This window comes from Poeciliopsis prolifica, unplaced genomic scaffold (genome assembly GCF_027474105.1).
Source record: "Poeciliopsis prolifica strain line A6 unplaced genomic scaffold, Auburn_PproV2 SCAFFOLD044, whole genome shotgun sequence".
NCBI classification, from domain to species: Eukaryota; Metazoa; Chordata; class Actinopteri; order Cyprinodontiformes; family Poeciliidae; genus Poeciliopsis; species Poeciliopsis prolifica.
Genome location: NW_026562419.1, coordinates 2,923,853 through 2,945,807, shown reverse-complemented (window position 1 = coordinate 2,945,807; position 21,955 = coordinate 2,923,853). Strand labels below are relative to the sequence as shown.

General features: G+C 42.4%; 1 protein-coding gene across 1 annotated transcript; it reads left to right on the top strand.

The window, feature by feature from the left end:
- The first annotated feature begins 16,186 nt into the window (after window positions 1-16,186).
- Window positions 16,187-19,154, top strand: LOC129376431 (zinc finger protein 436-like). Its single transcript, XM_055056068.1, has 6 exons — window positions 16,187-16,571; window positions 16,796-16,883; window positions 16,959-17,068; window positions 17,158-17,402; window positions 17,486-17,565; window positions 17,837-19,154. Exons 1-6 carry the CDS (start codon window positions 16,259-16,261, stop codon window positions 19,071-19,073), a joined length of 2,073 nt encoding a protein of 690 aa, XP_054912043.1. The 5' UTR covers window positions 16,187-16,258; the 3' UTR covers window positions 19,074-19,154.
- Window positions 19,155-21,955: the final 2,801 nt, after the last annotated feature.

Here is a 21,955-nt window from a genome sequence, read left to right as displayed (position 1 = left end):
TCAGGTCAAAGGTCATGCTGTTTACAGTTTCTCCTGTGGGTTTGAATCTCTGTGGTGGATTTTCCTGAGGTTGTTGCAGTTTTCCAGTGAATGGTGGTTCATTGTTGTGTTATTGTGATGCAGATTGTTCTGATTTGTGTTGACAGTTTCTGTTCTTTGTTTTTAATTGTAACGTTTTGAGCTGAAACTGTGAAACAGAAACTGGTTTTTAGTTCTTCAGTGTGTGAATATTTCTAGCTTGGATGGTTTTCAGTTTATGGCCTCTGGCCCTCTGACCTCTGAAGTTGCGCAACAAGTAAAATCTAGAAGAGCTGAAAAACAGGGGATTAACCCTTTAATGGACCTAATGGACCTTCCTAATTCTGTTTCTGGTTCATTTCTGGTTCTCTTGTAGTTTCTGAGTCGTAAAACCAGAAATGAAGATGATGATGGTTTTGGTCTCTTTTCCTCGTCTTGGTTTGCTCCTATATGTCTGAAATGTAAAGACGCTGATATATTACAACCTCCTGTGCATCCTGACCTCTGACGCTCTCTGCAGATTATATGGAGGAACAAAAGTGACTAACTTAGAATATACAGAATATACAGATAACAGACAGGAATCTGATTCCTACCTCTACGGCCAAAACATTAATCAACACGTCGCATCTTTACTGATGAAAAAATCACTTTTTAAAGGATTTCGTCTCTATTGGAGAGTATTTGAAAGTTTTCATTCTGGTTGTTGCATCATCTGGGTTCCTGTGTGACATCATCCTGATCGGTCCAATCAGAACGTCTCTTCTGACTCCAGTCGCTTCTCTGCAAACATTGCTACAAATCTGTACCATAACTTTTCCAAATGCAGTTGTTTGCATGCTAGCAAGAATGACAGACCAATGACTGGTTTGTATTTTCAGGAAAGAGGCGGGTCCAACAGAACCCGGCAGCGGTGGATCAGAAAGTGACGCCATGATGGAAGCATCACCTCAATATCTGCTCTGTAAGAACAAAACCTGAATACCGAGGAAAAGATCAAAACATCCAACTGAGTTCAGATCAGATGAAGAAAAGGTTTCTCTGCTGTAATTCTGGCAAACATGAAACTGCTGAAAATAATGAAAATAAAGAATAATGATGCAGAAACCAACGTGAAGAATAAACAGCCTGCAAATGCAGTCAGAATAATGACACACATGTGATGTCATCAACATTAATACAGTTAAAATGTGTGATTGTAAAATTCTCATGTAGTTTTAGATGTTAAATTGAAACCAATGACTTTATTTTTCCTCAGTTTCCTGTCTGCTGATTTGCTGCATAACAACTGAAGGTTGGTTCACGTCTATTATGACTCTAGGAAACATTTGGGAAAGGAAAAGTAAGCACAATGAAGCTGACGTAGAACCATGACATTATTAACAACAATAAAAATCACTTTTCAGTCTCTGCAGTTCATCTGACTGTGAGTCCCAGCAGATCCCAGTTCTTTGAATTTGAATCAGTGACTCTGATCTGTGAGGATGAAAACAGATCAGATGGATGGACAGTGAGGAGTAACACGACCAGAGGAGTTGGGAAGCGATGTGGAGATGAGTGGGGAGAAGCAGCTGGATCTACCTGTAACATCACCTTGTTCACATTTGATACTGGTCTGTACTGGTGTGAGTCTGGATCCTCCAACAGCAGCTGCAGCAGCAGCAGCAGCTGCAGCAGCAGCAGCGCAGCATCCAGCTCTCTGTCTCTGGTAAGATCAGACTGTGGAGTTAGTGTTGCTGTGTGGAAATGGATGAAATGCTGTAGTTTGTCTCTGTGTTGAAAGGATCAGTGATCCTGCAGAGTCCTGTCCTCCCTGTGATGGAGGGAGATGACGTCACTCTGAGCTGCAGAGCAAGGAATCCAACCCACAACCTCCCAGCTGCTTTCTATAAAGATGGCTCCTTCATTGGTGATGGATCAGCAGGCAGCATGACCCTCCTCCATGTTTCCAGCTCTGATGAAGGCCTCTATAAATGTAGCATCAGCGGTTCTGGAGAGTCTCCATCCAGCAGGTCTCTGTCAAAGGTTAGGAACTTATACTAAATCCATCCACCATCAGTAAATCAATCAATCAGTCAATCAATGTGTCTATCAGTCAGCTAACATGTTCCTCCTTGCATTCAGCCTCCAACAGCACGGTCTCTGACTGAGCGTCTGGCCTCTCAGGCGCAGAAACTGGAGGACAAACCTGAAGACGTTTCTTAGAAGTTTCTCCTGCAAAGTGAAACAAATATTATCATTATGATGTTGTGACAATGTTGGTTTGAAATATAAATGCATGCATTAGTTAGTTCTGCCCAGGCACACAAATCTCTGAACAAACAAAGAAATAAACTTTAGTCCTGGTTTTATTCAGAACTCTGCAGACGGAACCTGATAATCACAGGTTCCCCAAGACGGCTGTCAAAACTCTGAGACTGTCTGGTTCCTCCGAAGAAAAGAAGGGAAACGATCCAGAGCTGGGAGTCGCAGCCTCATGGTTTCAGACTTTGACTGAGCCGTCTGATCGGCTGAGCCCACCGATCCACCAGAGGGTGCTGTTTCCTGGCAGAAATAACGACCGAAGACAATCAGTTTCAGTGTTTTTGGATATTTTTCTGCCTTATTTCAGAAAGGAGCAGCTCTCACATGCTGCAGCTAAAGCTAACAGTTTGAACTTTTAAAACTTCATTCCACAGAGAGTTTTTATTACCTACAGTCTGGTTGAAATTAGATCATCTCTGTTATGGATATTTTCCTTCACTTTCACACCACAAACCTAAAAACATTCATTAATGTCCCATTTTAGATCTGAGCTCATTGTGGCTAAAGATTAAAGAATTAAAGTAATATTTAATGTGTTTAGAGCATAAACAGCTAATTATCACATTTTCATGTTATTGAATGATCAATTATTATGATAATGAAGAATCAATTATCATAAAGGTCATTGATTTATAAAAAATATATCTTTTATTCAAAGTTTAACCTTTTACAATATTTACCAACTTTGTCAGTTTTTCTAAACTAATTCTGAATTAATTTGGATTTAATTGGCTTCACCAACAAAACTCTTGAATATTCTGACATATTCATGCTGAGTTTAACACATTCAGTTGTTTATTTGTTTTAGTTTTTATATTTTTACTGCTTTTAGCTGCAGTGGTTTTAGTTTTCTTCTCATTTTATCTTTTTCTCAGTGTTACTCGTCGCCTGTTTGTTGAATAAAGTATTTGACTGTAAAGTTGAATTTTATTCTGTTAATAAACTCATATATTTGAAAGAAGTTGTATTTATTTATTCATTGCACATATTGTTGCTCATATAACCCCAGTGCTGAACTTCTACCATCATCTATCATTTTAAAACAAATATTTACGAACAACAACAGAGACTGAAATATTTTTATGTTTTCTTGAAAGTGAGCGAAACCAAAACTTTGAGTTTGATTTACATTTATTCATAAAATAAACTTTGATCAGCACAACAATGGTTGTTTTTGCTTTAATTTTCATGTTTAGTTATATTTAGGAATTAAAACCCGAAATTCATTCATAATTAAATCAGAGCTGAATGCAGAACTCTGTTACCAAATTTAGTTTTCAATCTTTTCATCAACATGTTTCCTTACAAGTGGAAACAAAATAAAGTATTACAATAATAAGATGTAGTTATGCTATAATCTATTTATGTAATAATGTTAGTAAAGAAAATATTTTTTTGATTTTAACATTTTAATTTGATTTATCACCCAAACAAGAAATAAAAATCAATATGAAGTAATGATGTCTGGAATTAAACGTCTTTAAAATCAAAGCGTCAAAAGAAACTTTAGGGTGAAAATATGGATGGCGGCATCTAGTGGTGGAGAAAAGTGAGTGCACGCACAAACCCAGCAATAAGAAACTAAAGGACCCCGGAACATAACATGATAGATGGAGAGCTGGTAGCACATCTTCCCTCTCAGAAGAGGAAGTAGTGACTGAGAGAGGACAGAGTGAAGGAAGGGGGGGAAATGACAGTTTCTATGACTACGGGACCACACATCCCACAGCATCACCTTAAAGAGTCAATGCTAATGCTAATGCTAATAGCGTCGGAGCACAGCTGCAGATTTTTGTTGCTTTTAGTTGAACTTTTTACTGAGGCTTCAAAGAGACGCTGAAACTGTTTAGAGAAGATTTTAGGAGAGAAACGTTTTAAAAAAGAAACTAAAAGTTACAGAAGAAGTTTGAGTTGGTTTGACAATCAGGAAACTGAAGTTAAAAGAGTTTAAGCTGTTAGCAACAAAATGTGTTTGAGAAAAGTTAGAGACGTTTTATTTTGTGGTCGACTAAAAAAAGCCAAAGTGTCTCATAAAGAGGAAGAGGAAGAGTTTGTTCTCAGCGAGTCAAACTGCTGCTGGTCTCATTGGATCCAGCTGCAGAATGGAGGGAACATCTGTCCACAGGCTGCTGGGTGAGTCCATCTGCTGGATGTGTGCAAATGTTGAGAGACGATCACTGCTGCTTCCCACAGCAGAGCTGATTAAAGCTCCAACTAACCTGAGAGTCATTTCTCTGCAGCTCTGATCTCTCTGCTGAGCCGCTCAACAAACCAAGGTTACAACCTGATTCTGATAACTCTAGATCTAGACTGGATCCTGTTGCTGGAACTAATGAAATGTTTTATTATTTCAGTTTTATTTTTGAGTCCCAGCAGATCCCAGTTCTTTGAAGAGAATCAGTGACTCTGATCTGTGAGGATGAAAACAGATCAGCTGGTTGGACAGTGAGGAGAAACACCAGCACAGGGAACAGTGTGGAGGGATTTGGTAAAATTGTTTACCTGTAACATGATCAGCATCAGACACTGGTCTGTACTGGTGTGAGTCCAGATCCTCCAGCAGCAGCAGCAGCAGCTGCTCAGCAGCAGCAGCAGCAGCTGCAGCATCCAGCTCTCTGTCTCTGGTAAGATCAGACTGTGGAGTTAGTGTTGCTGTGTGGAAATGGATGAAATGCTGTAGTTTGTCTCTGTGTTGAAAGGATCAGTGATCCTGCAGAGTCCTGTCCTCCCTGTGATGGAGGGAGATGACGTCACTCTGAGCTGCAGAGCAAGGAATCCAACCCACAACCTCCCAGCTGCTTTCTATAAAGATGGCTCCTTCATTGGTGATGGATCAGCAGGCAGCATGACCTCCTCCATGTTTCCAGCTCTGATGAAGGCCTCTATAAATGTAGCATCAGCGGTTCTGGAGAGTCTCCATCCAGCAGGGTCTCTGTCAAAGGTCAGGGGTCAGCAGCTTCTGTTTAACATTATATCACTGTAACTCTGTCTCTGGATATTTAGTTTTCTTCCAATGATCTGAACTTTCTATAATTGTTCTATAAACAGTTTTTCTAGCATCTAAATGTCAAATATTGATTTGAATCTTTGATACAAATTATCAGAATATTCATGTTGCTTTGTCATCAATGAGAAGCTTCATCTTCTATGGCTGATGATGTTTAAATTTAATGCATCTTATTTTCTGAAATCATATTAAAATGTGTTTGTAACAAGATTGTAACAGATGCTAGAATAAATGCTTTGTTCTCTGCTAACTGAACTGATCAAACACAGTTTAATGTTTTATTTGTGTTCCAGTGATCAGTGTGAATAATAACTAATGAATTCATCAGTCAGACACAAACATTCCTTCAGTTTCATCTATAAATGTTGATCAGGTTGGATTCTCTCTGCAGGAAAACCACCAACCAGAGCCCCGCCCACCACTGAAGCCCCGCCCATCACTGAAGCCCCGCCCATCACTGAAGCCCCGCCCACTTGCTCACCTTCCCCTCTCCTCATCATCACTCTGCTCTGCCACCTGGTGGTCATGTTCCTGTTCTTCATCTGCTGTTTCCTCTTGGGGTTTTCATCTGGACTCAGAGCCAAAGGTAAAACCCTGAATCATTTCCTGACCTGATGATCCAACCAATCACTGACTGACTGAAGGTTTTCACTGGTTCTGCTTTTATTATATATTATATTTGCTTTATAATGTCTCTATTATCCAGTCTCCTGAATTAGTTGCATTCATGGTAATAAATGTTTTTTCTTGAACTTCCTCTCAATACAGGAAGTGACCCGTCACCGTGTGTGAAGATGACTCCGCCCCCCCAGGCTGAGCTGGTACCACATGATGATGATGATGATGACGTCACCACGGAGTATCACTTCTGATCCAAACAATCTCATCCTGATCTGCTGCTTTTTTTTTCCTGCTTTGCTTTCTGAAAAAATTTTTATTATCTGAATAAATAAAACTTTATAAATAAATGAAACCGATTATATTATCTTAATTTCTTCTATCCAAAAATATTATAAAGTCACACCCAGCAATTTCTAACAAAACATTTCTTAAATCTGAAGTTGGTAGCTTTAATATTAAAAACACATTTTTATATATTTGTGAAAACTGTCACTCTGTGCTGACAGTGAAATATGAGACAAATAATCTATAAAAAGATGGATCTCCTCTGGCTCCATCTGGTGGTCCTGCTGCCACCAGCAGAAATACAACCCTCCCAGTCAGAAACAACCAATCAGAGCCAGGAGGAGAGTCTTAGTACTGTCAATCAACTTGTGTATGTGCTGCTCAGTCCCTCCTTGTTGCTCTCTGCTGCACTACGGCTCCTGTCCCACAGCAGAGCTTGTGATGAACGTTCAGCTAGTTAGCATGACCACCTATGACAGTTTTCCATTTAACAGTTTGTTTTTCTGCCTTTAGCACAGCTGCTGCCAATCAACAATCTTCAGTTTGTACATGGATTTAACAACCAGCAGCATGTAAACGAAGGTGATTGACACCCTGTAAGCCTTACATCATGTTCTCACTTTGTCCTGTTATAAAGTCAGAACTTTATAAAACCTGGAGTGTTGAAAACATCTGAACTTTGGATCTGCTGAGTTCATCATAGGAAACTTCTCAGTGAAACTCTGGTGAAAGGGTGAAAAAGGGTCCATGAGAAACCATGTGACAACTTCCTGAAGGCTGAGAGTCAGAGAGAGACTGAGCTTCTTAAAGAGACAGAGGCCTTTAAGTTGAATTTTCTGAATGATTGTCGAATTACTTTGAACCAAATTGACTGATAAAACCCAGAGAGGCCAGAAACCCGATCAGCCACTCTTAGAGTTTCACCAGATAAACATGTTCATGTCCTTCTCTTTCTGATTCATGTTCAGGAAGTTACATTTTGAATTGACTTCCTGGCTTCTTAAGCAGCAGCAGTAAAGTTCCTCTTGCTGTGGCCTCTTCAAACTACATGATGATCCAGTTTGTGCATCTCTGCCTACTTTGGTTCTGTTCAGCCGAGGATCCAGCCGGATCCAGTCGGATTCAGACGGATCCAGCCGGATCCAGTCGGAGTTCAGGAGATTTCTGGAGAAAACGGCTTAAAGCCTGGAAGCGAAAAGCTGCAGAAGTTTGAATTGGTCTGACAAAATCAGGAAACCAAGGTTCAATGTCTTCAAGTTCACAGCAACAGGAAGAAGTAAAGATAAAATACAGAAGTTTGATCAAATGTCAAGATTCTTCAAGCTGCAAAAAATACATCTGGGTTTTTTTAAGAATGTCTTCCAAAAAGAGGAAAGGAATACGCCCTTCTAACACTGTCTGGGTCAAAAGTCAATCCATCAAGTTTCTATAGCATCATTCTTCTTCTCTTTCTGTTTTGATACCAGTTCTTAGAAAAAGTCGCTTGTTGCTAAACCAAACCAATCCTCTGTCAGTTTGAAAGAAACCTAAAAACAGGAAGTAGTTCTTTAAACAAACCTTTGCAGGATCAAACTTTTCTCATAACTCACAGAAAGACCTTAAAATGTTCTGTCTGCTGGGAAAACAAACCTGATGATTCCCATCAACACAGTCCGGAAAACCATCCTTCAGCAGCATTTCCTGATTCACTGAACATGGAAATATGAACAAAGAAAAATCAATCAGGAAGCAACTGAGACATAAACATAACAGTTACTTCATCAACAGCGTGTGTTGATCTGAGAAGCTGTGGGTTTAAACTGGAAGTTCAGAGCAAAGCCTGAAACAGTCAATACATATAATTATTAGAATACATCTGGAGCAAATAAAATGAGAAACCTCTTAATTGTAGATAAAATTATGGGCATTATCTGAGGGTTTCTCTCTGTTCTCATCTTTTAGTGTCTTTTAGTTTCAGATCCTCTGACATGCAGAGATCCAGGAAGAGGAAGAGTTTGTTCTCAGCGAGTCAAACTGCTGCTGGTCTCATTGGATCCAGCTGCAGAATGGAGGGAACATCTGTCCACAGGCTGCTGGGTGAGTCCATCTGCTGGATGTGTGCAAATGTTGAGAGACGATCACTGCTGCTTCCCACTGCAGAGCTGATTAAAGCTCCAACTAACCTGAGAGTCATTTCTCTGCAGCTCTGATCTCTCTGCTGAGCCGCTCAACAAACCAAGGTTACAACCTGATTCTGATAACTCTAGATCTAGACTGGATCCTGTTGCTGGAGGAATGGAGGAACTAATGAAAGGAGGAATGTTTTATTATTTCAGTTCATCTGACTGTGAGTCCCAGCAGATCCCAGTTCTTTGAAGAAGAATCAGTGACTCTGATCTGTGAGGATGAAAACAGATCAGCTGGATGGACAGTGAGGAGAAACACCAGCAGAGAGACCAGAGCTGAGTGTAAAGGATGGGGAGCAGCTGATGGTTCTACTTGTAACATGACCTACATCCTCCCAGAGGACACTGGTCTGTACTGGTGTGAGTCTGGCATCCAGCAGCAGCAGCAGCAGCAGCAGCAGCAGCAGCTGCAGCAGCAGCTGCAGCATCCAGCTCTCTGTCTCTGGTAAGATCAGACTGTGGAGTTAGTGTTGCTGTGTGGAAATGGATGAAATGCTGTAGTTTGTCTCTGTGTTGAAAGGATCAGTGATCCTGCAGAGTCCTGTCCTCCCTGTGATGGAGGGAGATGACGTCACTCTGAGCTGCAGAGCAAGGAATCCAACCCACAACCTCCCAGCTGCTTTCTATAAAGATGGCTCCTTCATTGGTGATGGATCAGCAGGCAGCATGACCCTCCTCCATGTTTCCAGCTCTGATGAAGGCCTCTATAAATGTAGCATCAGCGGTTCTGGAGAGTCTCCATCCAGCAGGGTCTCTGTCAAAGGTCAGAGGTCAGCAGCTTCTGTTTAACATGTATATCACTGTAACTCTGTCTCTGGATATTTAGTTTCTTCCAATGATCTGAACTTTCTATAATTGTTCTATAAACAGTTTTTCTAGCATCTAAATGTCAAATATTGATTTGAATCTTTGATACAAATTATCAGAATATTCATGTTGCTTTGTCATCAATGAGAAGCTTCATCTTCTATGGCTGATGATGTTTAAATTTAATGCATCTTATTTTCTGAAATCATATTAAAATGTGTTTGTAACAAGACTGTAACAGATGCTAGAATAAATGTTTTGTTCTCTGCTAACTGAACTGATCAAACACAGTTTAATGTTTTATTTGTGTTCCAGTGATCAGTGTGAATAATAACTAATGAATTCATCAGTCAGACACAAACATTCCTTCAGTTTCATCTATAAATGTTGATCAGGTTGGATTCTCTCTGCAGAAAAACAAACAGACCACACTCCCAGAAGCCCCGCCCTCTCACCTTCCCCTCTCTCTCATCACTCTGCTCTGCCACCTGGTGGTCATGTTCCTGTTCTTCATCTGCAGTTTCCTCTTGGGTTTTCATCTGGACTCAGAGCCAAAGGTAAAACCCTGAATCATTTCCTGACCTGATGATCCAACCAATCACTGACTGACTGAAGGTTTTCACTGGTTCTGCTTTTATCATATATTATATTTGCTTTATAAATGTCTCTTATTATCCATCTCCTGAATTAGTTGCATTCATGGTAATAAATGTTTTTTCTTTAACTTCCTCTGAACACAGGAAGTGACCCGTCACCGTGTGTGACGATGACTCCGCCCCCCAGGCTGAGCTTGTACCACATGACGATGATGATGACGTCACCACAGAGTATCACTTCTGATCCAAACAATCTCGTCCTGATCTGCTGCTTTTTTTTCTGCTTTGCTTTCTGAAAAATTGTTTTGTTATCTGAATAAATAAAACTTTATGAATAAATGAAACTGATGATGTTATTTTAATTCCATTAAGATGACACAAATATCAAATCAAATCAAATTTTATTTGTATAGCACATTTCAGCAAAGCATTTCAAAGTGCTTTACATCATAAACATTGTTACATATTACATTTCAAAAACAATTCTAAAAAGGTGTGTTTTTATTTACGATTTAAAGGAAGTCAGGGTTTCCGCTGTTTTACAGTTTTCTGGAAGTTTGTTCCAGATGTTTGGTGCATAGATGCTGAAAGCTGCTTCTCCTCTCTTGGTTCTGGTTCTGGATGAAAAGCAGACCAGAACCAGAACCTGAGAGTCTGGAAGGTTGATATACAACAACAGCAGATCTTTGATGTATTGTGGTGCTAAACCGTTCAGTAATTTATAAACTAACAACAGTATTTTAAAATCTATTCTTTGAGCTACAGGGAGCCAGTGGAGGGAATTTTTTTTTGTTTTCCTGGAGCACTGTGAGCAGCGCCTTCACAAGTTGATTGACAGCACTAAGGTCTTTGTTGTGGCTTTGATGGGTTTTTTGTCCGGAAGTGGCAGCATTAGCATAGGCAGGAGGTGGATTAGCTTCATTTTTCACAGATTTTCTGTCTCATGTTGTCATGGTGACATTTTTACCTGCAGGTAAACGTCCAATCACAGCCACGCCTCCTCCCTCCACATCAGACTGGTCTGCCACCTGCTGGTGGTTTGTCCGTATTGCATCTCCACTCTCCTCATGCTGTCTTTATTTCTGCAGAGAAGCAAAGGTAACACTTTAAATAACTCACTAACCCAAACATCTAACAGCCAGTTCATCAATTCATTGATTGATTTTCTGTTTTCTTATATATATATATATATATATATATATATATATATATATATATATATATATATATATATATATATATATATATATATATATATATATATATATATATAAAAATTCCCTTCTCACCCACCGCGGGTGGTTCTTATCCTCTGAGCTCTGGTCCTCTACCAGAGGCCTGGGAGCTTGAGGGTCCTGCAGTATCTTGGCTGTGCCAAGGACTGCACATTTCTGGACTGAGATGTCTGATGTTGTTCCTGGGATCTGTTGTAGCCACTGCTCCAGTTTGGGGGTTACTGCCCCGAGGGCCCCGATGACCACAGGCACCACTGTGGTCTTCACCTTCCAGGCCCTCTCCAGTTCTTCCCTGAGGCCCTGGTATTTCTCCAGTTTCTCGTGTTTCCTGATGTTGCAATCACTTGGTATTGCTACATCTACCACAACGGCTTTCTTCTGATGTTTATCCACTACGACAATGTCTGGTTGGTTCGCCATTACCATTTTGTCTGTCTGGATCTGGAAGTCCCACAGGATCTTAGCTCTGGCTTTCTCCACCTCCTTTGGGGGTGTTTCCCACTTTGATCTCGGGGTTTCCAGTCCATATTCTGCACAGATGTTTCTGTACACAATGCCTGCCACTTGGTTATGTCGTTCCATGTACGCTTTCCCTGCCAGTATCTTGCACCCTGCTGTGATGTGCTGGACTGTCTCAGGGGCCTCTTTGCACAACCTACACCTTGGGTCTTGTCTGGTGTGGTAGATCTGGGCCTCTATTGCTCTGGTGTTTAGGGCCTGTTCCTGGGCGGCCAGGATGAGGGCCTCTGTGCTGTCCTTGGGTCCAGCTTTTTCCAGCCATTGGTAGGATTTACTGATATCAGCCACTTGGGTTATTTGCTGGTGGTACATCCCATGTAGGGGCTTGTCCTCCCATGATGGTTTCTCTGGCACCTCGACCTCCGTTCCCTGTTGTCTGAGACATTCACTGAGCACATTGTCTGTTGAGGCTTTGTCCCTGATGTATTTATGGATCTTAGTTGTTTCGTCCTGGACAGTGGTTCTCACACTCACTAGTCTTCTGCCTCCGTCCTTGCGGCTCGTGTACAGTCTCAGGGTGCTGGATTTGGAAGGGAACCCTCCATGCATGGTTAGTAGCTTTCTAGTCTTAATATCTGTGGCTTTTATCTCCTCCTTTGGCCAGCTAATTATTCCAGCAGGGTATCTGATTACTGGCAGGGCATAGCTGTTTATCGCACTGATTTTGTTCTTGCCATTGAGCTGGCTTCTCAGGACTTGCCTTATTCGTTGGAGGTATTTAGCTGTGGCTCCTTTCCTTGTGGCCTCATCAAGGTTGCCATTTGCTTGTGGTATACCTAGGTACTTGTAACTGTCCTCTATGTCTGCTATTGTTCCTTGTGGGAGTGAGACTCCTTCTGTGTGGATGACCTTCCCCCTCTTTGTGATCAGCCGACCACACTTCTCTAGTCCGAATGACATCCCAATGTCAGTACTGTAGATCCTGGTGGTGTGGATCAGTGAGTCGATGTCTCGCTCACTCTTGGCATACAGCTTGATGTCATCCATGTAGAGGAGGTGACTGATGTTGGCCCCATTTTTGAGTCGGTATCCGTAGCCAGTCTTGTTGATAATTTGGCTGAGGGGGTTCAGGCCTATGCAGAACAGTAGCGGGGACAGAGCATCTCCTTGATATATGCCACATTTGATGGACACTTGTGCAAGTGGTTTGCAGTTGGCTTCAAGGGTGGTTTTCCACAGCTTCATCGAGTTTGCAATGAAGGCTCTCAGAATCCTGTTGATGTTATACATCTGTAGGCATTCAATGATCCAAGTATGCGGCATTGAGTCATAGGCTTTCTTGTAATCGATCCAAGCCATGCACAGGTTGGTGTGTCGGGTTTTGCAGTCTCGGGCAACTGTGCGGTCTATGAGGAGTTGGTGTTTGGCTCCTCTGGTATTTACACCGATACTTCTGTGCCGTGCTCATGTGTTTATCCATGTGTTTGCTTATCTTGGCCACTATGATGCCTGACATGAGCTTCCAGGTTGTGGAGAGGCAGGTTATTGGTCGGTAGTTGGGTGGGACTGGACCCTTTGATGGATCCTTCTGGATTAGGATTGTCCGCCCTTCAGTTAACCATTCAGGGTGAGTCCCATTTTGTAGCAGCTGGTTCATTTGGGCTGCCATTCGCTCATGGAGAGCAGTGAGTTTCTTTAGCCAGTAGGCATGGATCATGTCAGGCCCTGGTGCTGTCCAATTTTTCATGCCTGAGACTCTTTCTTGAACATCTGTCACAGTGATGGTTACCGGGGCTTGCTCAGGGAGGTTGCTGTGGTCCTCTCGTAGAGAGATCAGCCACTGTGCATTGCTGTTGTGGGACGCCTCCCTTTCCCATATGCCTTTCCAGTATTGTTCAGTCTCCAGCCTTGGTGGGTCTGCTCTGTTGTTATTACCCTGCCATTGAGAGTACACCTTAGCTGGTTGAGTGGAGAAGAGCCGGTTAATCCTTCTGGATTCATTCTCCCTTGTGTATCTCTTTAGGCGGCTGGCCAAGGCTTGGAGCCTCTGTTTGGCAGTTTCAAGTGCTTCAGGTATGGGCATCTGCCTGTACTTTCTGGGTACTGGTCTTTTCATTGTACCCTTGTGGAGCTCTGACAGTTGGCTCACTTCCCTCCTTGTTACCTTGATTGTAGCCTCTAACCGTCTTTTCCATGGTGGGTATTGGGTCTCATGGTTGCTCTTATAGCCAAGTATCCTAAGGATCGCTGATGCTGAGTTGTAGATCAGCTAATTGGTTTCTGTTATGGTGTTGGTAGGGATCGTTCTCAATGCTGCATTCACATTCTCAATCTCCGGGTTCCTCCCTTTTGCCGTAGCATTTGTGTTGTATCTCGTCAATCTTAAGTTGTGATAGCAGTTGCCGTTTGCGGATGTTGGAACACTGAGCTACTAGTTGTTTAGTTGTTTGCTTAGTGTTGACTGGGGATGTCGAAGTAACCATTCCTTCCCCAGTCTTTGCATGTAACCTCTCTCACTAGGGTTACTTGAGTAGTAGCATTCCAACAGATCCACATTTTCATCTCTCGCCCATTTCCGTCTTGTTCCAGTAGCCCATTTGTCATCAAGGTGCTCTGGTTCCCCAACACCTGACGCAGACCTTGTTTGGCCGGGCGACGTCTGAGCCGGCATGTTACGCAACTTAGTATCTCTCATGGTATGAGGTAGGCAGTAGCTTGAAGGGTCTTGCCTAAGGACCCAGACTGGATTCGAACCCTGCCCTCTCGGGTGATATACTGATGCCTTATGTATTGAGCTATCCAGTCAGCTCTGTATATATATATATATATATATATATATATATATATATATATATATGTGTGTGTGTGTGTGTGTGTGTGTGTGTGTGTGTGTGTGTGTGTGTGTGTGTGAATGGATGTTTGATTTAGGACGAAACAACTAAGATCCATAAATACATCAGGGACAAAGCCTCAACAGACAATGTGCTCAGTGAATGTCTCAGACAACAGGGAACGGAGGTTGAGGTGCCAGAGATACCATCATGGGAGGACAAGCCCCTACATGGGATGTACCACCAGCAAATAACCCAAGTGGCTGATATCAGTAAATCCTACCAATGGCTGGAAAAAGCTGGACTCAAGGACAGCACAGAGGCCCTCATCCTGGCCGCCCAGGAACAGGCCCTAAACACCAGAGCAATAGAGGCCCAGATCTACCACACCAGACAAGACCCAAGGTGTAGGTTGTGCAAGGAGGCCCCTGAGACAGTCCAGCACATCACAGCAGGGTGCAAGATACTGGCAGGGAAAGCGTACATGGAGCGACATAACCAAGTGGCAGGCATAGTGTACAGAAACATCTGTGCAGAATATGGACTGGAAACCCCAAGATCAAAGTGGGAAACACCCCCAAAGGTGGTGGAGAACGCCAGAGCTAAGATCCTGTGGGACTTCCAGATCCAGACAGACAAAATGGTAATGGCGAACCAACCAGACATTGTCGTAGTGGATAAACAACAGAGGAAAGCCGTTGTGGTAGATGTAGCAATACCAAGTGATTGCAACATCAGGAAAAAGGAGAAACTGGAGAAATACCAGGGCCTCAGGGAAGAACTGGAGAGGGCCTGGAAGGTGAAGACCACAGTGGTGCCTGTGGTCATCGGGGCCCTCGGGGCAGTAACCCCCAAACTGGAGCAGTGGCTACAACAGATCCCAGGAACAACATCAGACATCTCAGTCCAGAAATGTGCAGCAGTCCTTGGCACAGCCAAGATACTGCAGGACCCTCAAGCTCCCAGGCCTCTGGTAGAGGACCCGAGCTCAGAGGATAAGAACCACCCGCGGTGGGTGAGAAGGGAAATATATATATATATATATATATATATATATATATATATATATATATATATATATATATATATATATATATATATATATATATATATATATATATATATATATATATATATATATATATATATATATGTCCCTCTAAATTTAGCAAACGACCTGCCTGCGTCAGAGGAAATGACCTCATCCTTCCACGCTGGGCAGGGATTGGACGATGTGTATGAAAACGTCATCAGTGATGTGACCACAGAGCATCACTTCTGACATAAACTGTTTTCCAAACGTAAATGTGAAATAGCTGCTTTACAAAACTCCAACCAATTTATGCTGTAAAAAACCTAAATAAAATAATTGGACTGGATTTTCTGATCAAAAGTAAACACACCAGCAGCTGTTTGTTTAGGAAATGAAAAGACGCTTGATGCATTTATTATTTATTTATTTATTTATTTATTTATTTATTTATTTATTTTCGTCTCCTTTGCTTTTTTATGTTGAGAAATCAAACATCCATTCACAGTTTATCTAACAGAGCACTGAGCTGCAGGCAGAACTCTATAAAAATATCTGGTGTTTTTATTTTATTTAAAAAAAAAGAAAAGAAAAAGTAATATATGAACTTATTTATATTTTGCATAAAACATGGTTATATTTGGTTTTTGTGTGTTTTGTCATACTAAGAATCCAAAAACATATTTTCATCTAGTGAGGGAATCTAAAGATTTTCTCCACTTTTGGCCACTAAAAATAATTTTACAGAATGAAATACTGAGTCAGTACCAGCAGGGGGCGATAGAGCACCATGAAGGCGTCAAACTGCGCTTAAACTTGACCAGAAGAAGCAGCTCCAGTAAACACAGCGGACAGTGGATGACATTTCCCCTGAAACAGTGAACCGTATCGGGCTCAGAGATGAAGGAGGACCCGGTGGAGAGTCCCGTTGAGCGGAACCACGCGGAGTTTCTGCGGGGGTTTGTGACCGAGAGGCTGGCCGCGGTGTCCCGGGAGATCCTGGGGGCGGTGGAGGCGGTGGTGTCCGGGTATGAGGAGGAGGCCTCGGGGTTCCGCCTGGAGATCCGCCGGCAGAGGAACCAGCTGGAGCTGCTCCGGAACCAGCTGGACCAGCCCCAGAACCAGCTCCAGAACCAGCTCCGGAACCAGCTGGACCAGCCCCGGAACCAGCTCCAGAACCAGCTCCAGAACCAGCTCACTGTCGGGACAAACGGTTCGTGTCTTTCACTCATTCATAGTTACAGAGCGCTGTGCTGCATGCGGAACTCCGTTAAATATATACAGTTTTTAAGCTTTTTCTTCAAAATTTTCCGTTTCGATAATATTAGGAACAAAACTGTGTGTTATCTTAAAACAACTCATAATTGTCTTTAATTCGGCTTTGTTGTAACGTTAATAAGTGAAACATTTACCCTCTTTCATTTGACGTTTTTCCAGATTTACCATCCAGCAAAAGCGATGGATCAGCTGAGGAAGAGGAGGGTGATGATTGTCTGAAGAGTCAGACCCAAACTGCTTCATCAAGGTTCCGGCTGCTGATCTGATCAGTAGATGACCTATTACACATAATAATGTCCGTTAACCTGGTTCTCGTCTTCAGCTCTGATGGAAGGAGTCCTGGCAGATTTCAGGTCAGTGAAGCACAGAGCGCCATCCACCTCAGCATCCGCGTCCTGAAGGACTCCAGCATCAGCATCCTGTCCAAAACCGGTACCATAACTGTTTATTTCTCCCAGAAATAGACAATTTGAAATGTTAGTTCAATTCGTTTTAATGTTTCCGTGTTTCTCTGCTTCCAGTGGTGAAGAAATGTCCTCTGGTGTCCCTGAAGTGTCCTCTAGGCCTGCAGGAGTTGGACTTTCTGAGCCTGCTCCGGTCTGCTGTCCCCCAGCTGGCTGCAGACGACAAACCTTTTCACATCTGGACGTTGGATAAGCGGCGGAGACTTCAGCGTCTGACTCTGAGTACGGTGACGCCTGAGGAGATCGTCAGAAACGTCAAATCCACACGGCTCAGAAAGCCTACAGTCTACATCAGACTCAAGGTGGGACAGAAGTTCTGGCTCTTGGCTTGTTTTGTTGCTCTGCAGTGTTTAGTTTTCAGGTTCTGATGTTTTTTATTTTCTAGACAAAGAAGGAAATTCAGGAGGAAATTCCTTCTCTTCAGATGGAGAAAAGTTCTGCCATGTTGGTCAGTGAGGAGATGAGGTAAGACGTCCAGATAAAGTTATAGCTTCTATTCATTTGAGTATGAAACAAAAATCTTCAATAACTTATAAAAACAAGAATTTGGGTGAACAAGTTATATTTTATTGTACATTTTCAGTAATTTAAAAGGCGTAATTCTGTAAAACTATTGTTTTTGGACTGAATACTTCAGGATTAACAATAAATAAAACTATCATCAACATATCTAAAGAAATATTTCATAAAACAAACAGTTCATTCTTTTTCTTGATTTAATTTGTTTTCTTGGAAGGAAATCATCACAACAACATCGTAGGGAAACAGAAGATGATCCTCTAATGACGTCAGTGTCAGGTGACGACTCCACGGCGCCTCCTGCTGCTCAGATGGATGGAGATGCAGCTGATGGGAATGAAGGAGAGACAAACCGAAGCAACAGCAGCTGGAAACTAGATGTCAGTGATGAACGGGAAAAGCAAAACCCCAAGCTCATGAATGAGAAAGAAGAAGTCAATCCGTCTGAAGACGTTTGGACAGAAACGGGTTTTTCCTGTAAAGTCTGTAAAACTGCCCAGAAATCTGAGGTTGCTGTCATTAAACACACCTGGAGACACATGGAGGAAACAGGAAGTGTTTGTGGAGTCTGTGGAGAGTCAGGTGAGGCATCAAAGAATCGTTTTCATAGTGAGCACAGAACAGATGACTCTCAAGAGACAGCCATCCCTGGACAGCTGTCCCTCAGTCTGAGTGACCCCCTGAAGGTCCATTCAGGACAGCAACCTGTCCAACCTGAGGTCAGCTCGTTTGTGTCTGGGTTGCCTCTGGAGAACAAGCACAAACTCCGTCACGAATGCCCCACTTGCCACGAGCTGTTTGAGGTGGAGACGCAGCTAAAGGCTCATCACAGGACGCACAGGAAACGTAAAACGTACCTCTGTGGAGTCTGCGGCAAATTCCTGAGCAGCAACAGATCTTTGTCCCGCCACAAGATGACGCACTCTGGAGAAAGACCCCACAGATGCCAGATCTGTGAGAGGGGCTTCAAGCTGGCTACCACTCTGAAGCAACACGAGAAGATTCACATGAACAGAGAGAGACCGTACCTCTGCGACGTCTGCTGCAAGATGTTCCTGACCAGCAAGCAGCTCGTCATCCACATGAGGACGCACACCAACGAGAAGCCGTACCGCTGCGAGCGCTGCGGGAAGGGCTTCACCACCAGGGGGCCGCTGACCATACACATGCGGGTCCACACCGGGGAGACACCGTACCGCTGTCCTCACTGCGGCTGGTCCTTTAAACGGAAGACTCACCTGGACGACCACGTGGCGATCCACACGGGAGCCAAACCGTACGTGTGTGGGATCTGTGGGAAAACGTGCGCCAGGAGAACTTACCTCACCGTCCACATGAGGACGCACAACGGAGAGAAACCGTACAAGTGTTCCCTGTGCGAGAAGGCCTTCACTCAGAGCCACTGCCTGAAGACGCACATGAAGAGCCACAAGGCTGCACAGGCAGCATCGTAGCACAAAGGACTCTGCACTTATTTATCTCAAAGTGTTTCTGGCTTTTAAAGCTGAAATATCTCCAATAAAACTTATCAGGAAGTCTTTGTCTCTTGGGTTTTTCTTCCTCACCATAAACAGTTTTTGGCAATAAAGTAATTTCAATAATTTATAGAGAAACAAGAAATATTAATGATAAAGATTCAGTAAAACAGACCTTCCATGTGGCGTCCACATGTATATTTCCAATGAGTTGCCTCGTTATCCTCAAAAATGAGGCAAATTTATTTAAATATTCTCACAAAATGCAGAAGAAATCGGAAACTGTTTGAAATCGATTTACATTTTCTGGTTTCTTTCTCTCCATAACCAGCTCCACTAATAGAATATATCATATTTTACCTGATAAAATGCCATCATTAGTCACTGAAGTCGTCTAACTGAGGAGAATTTACTGTTCAATACATTCATCTCACATGTTGAGAGAAAAGAGTTTTTCTCTTCGGACACTTTCAGTCAAACGGTGCTGGAGTGTTTTGAACATTAGCATGATTACCATAATTAGCATGCTAACTGAAGTTTTGAACATTAGCATGATTAGCATAATTAGCATGATTAGCATGCTAAGTGAAGTCTGTAGAGTCTGAACTGATGCTCTTGTGTCTTTGGTTTTTGCATTTCTCGGGAGACGGATGATTGGTCAAACTAATGTTTCTAACTTCAATTATTAAAGAAAGATTTTAATTTTGAGTTGGGAAGTTAAAATAGAAAAAAAATCCAGCGTAAATGTTATAAAATCAGCTGACAGTCCATGAAGACAAACAAATGAAAAAACTTGAGAAAGTATTTTTTACTGTATCTGTTTGTGACAAACAAACGAGACGATTTCATTTGTTGGAGGCAAACAACAAATTTTCCTCATTATTGTTTTAACTTGAGGTCAGAGCATTAGGATCCCAAAATTAGTATTTTTTTGCATTAATTCCAACTATAAATGTACAATAGTTTAAAATATCAAACGTAATAAAAACACTATATTGAATATTCTTCCAGAGATTGATGAATGAGGTATTCAAAGTTCAGTCACGAATAATTTGAGGTGTTGATGCATCAGCTGCATTTTGCCTGCATATTAAAACAAACATCTTTCAGATCTTAAATGATGTGAACAGAACCAGGTGTGTATTCAAATACACCTGTTGCTCTGGCAACAGCGGCTCTTTTTCACCTGCAGGTGAAGTTTATTAATGAATGTCCAAATTCAGTTGGTCCATTTAAACTTCAACACAATTAATCATCAGTGCAATTAAATTGTATCTTTATGACAAAATAAAATGATGTGTACTTACTGGTTATTACTCATAACTCAAACTATCTGTTCCTATTTCTCAATGAAGCTTCATCTTTGTTTTCTCCAGAGCTTCATGGCTTAAACTCTCTGGACCTTCAGTTTGCTGCTCATGTCTGGATGAAGGTTTGAACTAGGACTTTTATTCCTGACTGATTGTGTGTTTAAATGTTGCAAATTAATGCAAGAATTTAGGACACGTTTCATGGAACGCTGCAAAAGGCAAATTTATTCTTTAAATGTTTTTTTTTTCTACTGACAAGCAAAGTGATAAAACTATTTGAATATTATTTCACATCATGGTAGCAATGGGCTCAGATTCTGTCTGCATGTTCTGTCATTCATCTGGATCTGCCTGTTAAACAGTAAATATTAAATATAAAAACTCACCAGGTCTGATCACACAAGTAACATTGATTAATAATCTCATAAATATTTGACTTGTTTTTACTACAAAGGCAATAAAATCCTGTTTTTTATATAATGGAAAACTTTCCGTGAACATCAGGCTCTACTGGACTTTAGGCATGAAATAGACTTGATAAACTTCTCTGTATGAATGTGTGCTCATTTTACAACAGTCACCGTTACATAAAGTCTTGTTTTTATCTCCTTCATGCGTTATTTGCACAGCACAGCATGTTTTTTGCTCTGCTCTGTGCAGGAACAGCAGTGGAACGGCCAAACTGCTGGGCAAACTGAACCAAACTACACATGCAGCAACCAAACACCAATCACTGTAGCTCATCGAGGTCGACACTTTTAAAGCAAAGCAAGCAAAGTATCCTAGGAACAACATCCACAGCGCTCCTGTTATAGTCATTATGGTTTTGAAAGCCTTTTTCTTTGCGCGGTGGACTCGGTCTCCGGACACGCCCCCAGGCCTCGGACGAACCAGAACGCAGAGAACCGAGAGGCTGCAGAAGGAAACCACGGCAAAACTGAGGCTTGACAAGGAGAAAAGTTGGAGGAAGGGGATGGCAGGGAAGTACAGGACAACCAGCGCCCCCCAGGCAAGAGCAAAAACCCAGACGGCTCCGACGCAAACATGTCTGATGGTGACCCCGCTGCTGTTCTTCAGCTTCAGGTAGGTCATGGGGTGGATGACGGCCAGGTAGTGCTCCACACAGGTCAACACGTGGAACAGAATCTCCCCAACAACAGTCAGTGATAAAATAGAGAAACCAACTACAGACAGGCTTGGAACCACATATCCCAACAGATAGCAGAGCAGGCCTGGAGCTTCGGCCAGCTGCATGAGGACCATGTGGTAGGTGATGACATCACAGTGGCTGATGGGCTGCTGCCGCTGCCACCGCCGCCGATGACCCAAGTACAGGACCCACACGGCAAAAGGCACGATGAGGACGGTTCTGGTGCTGAGGAAGGCGGTGGCGAAAATGGAAACATGGGATTCCTGGCAGTAGTTGGACTGGAGATGAACCGAAGTGTTAGACGGGACGGACCAGTTAACCATCATGTCTGTGGAGACGAGCCCTGCAGAGCAGAACACAGCAGGAGCGAAGGTTCTGGTCCCAGTGGAACCATCAGACTG

What these genes read in the sequence shown, in the direction of transcription:
- LOC129376431 (XM_055056068.1), top strand. Translation starts at nt 16,259, where the DNA reads ATGAAGGAGGACCCGGTGGAGAGTCCCGTTGAGCGGAACCACGCGGAG. An exon ending in GCTCACTGTCGGGACAAACG is followed by an intron (nt 16,572 to 16,795) that starts GTTCGTGTCTTT and finishes ACGTTTTTCCAG; the next exon opens with ATTTACCATCCAGCAAAAGC. An exon ending in ACCCAAACTGCTTCATCAAG is followed by an intron (nt 16,884 to 16,958) that starts GTTCCGGCTGCT and finishes TCTCGTCTTCAG; the next exon opens with CTCTGATGGAAGGAGTCCTG.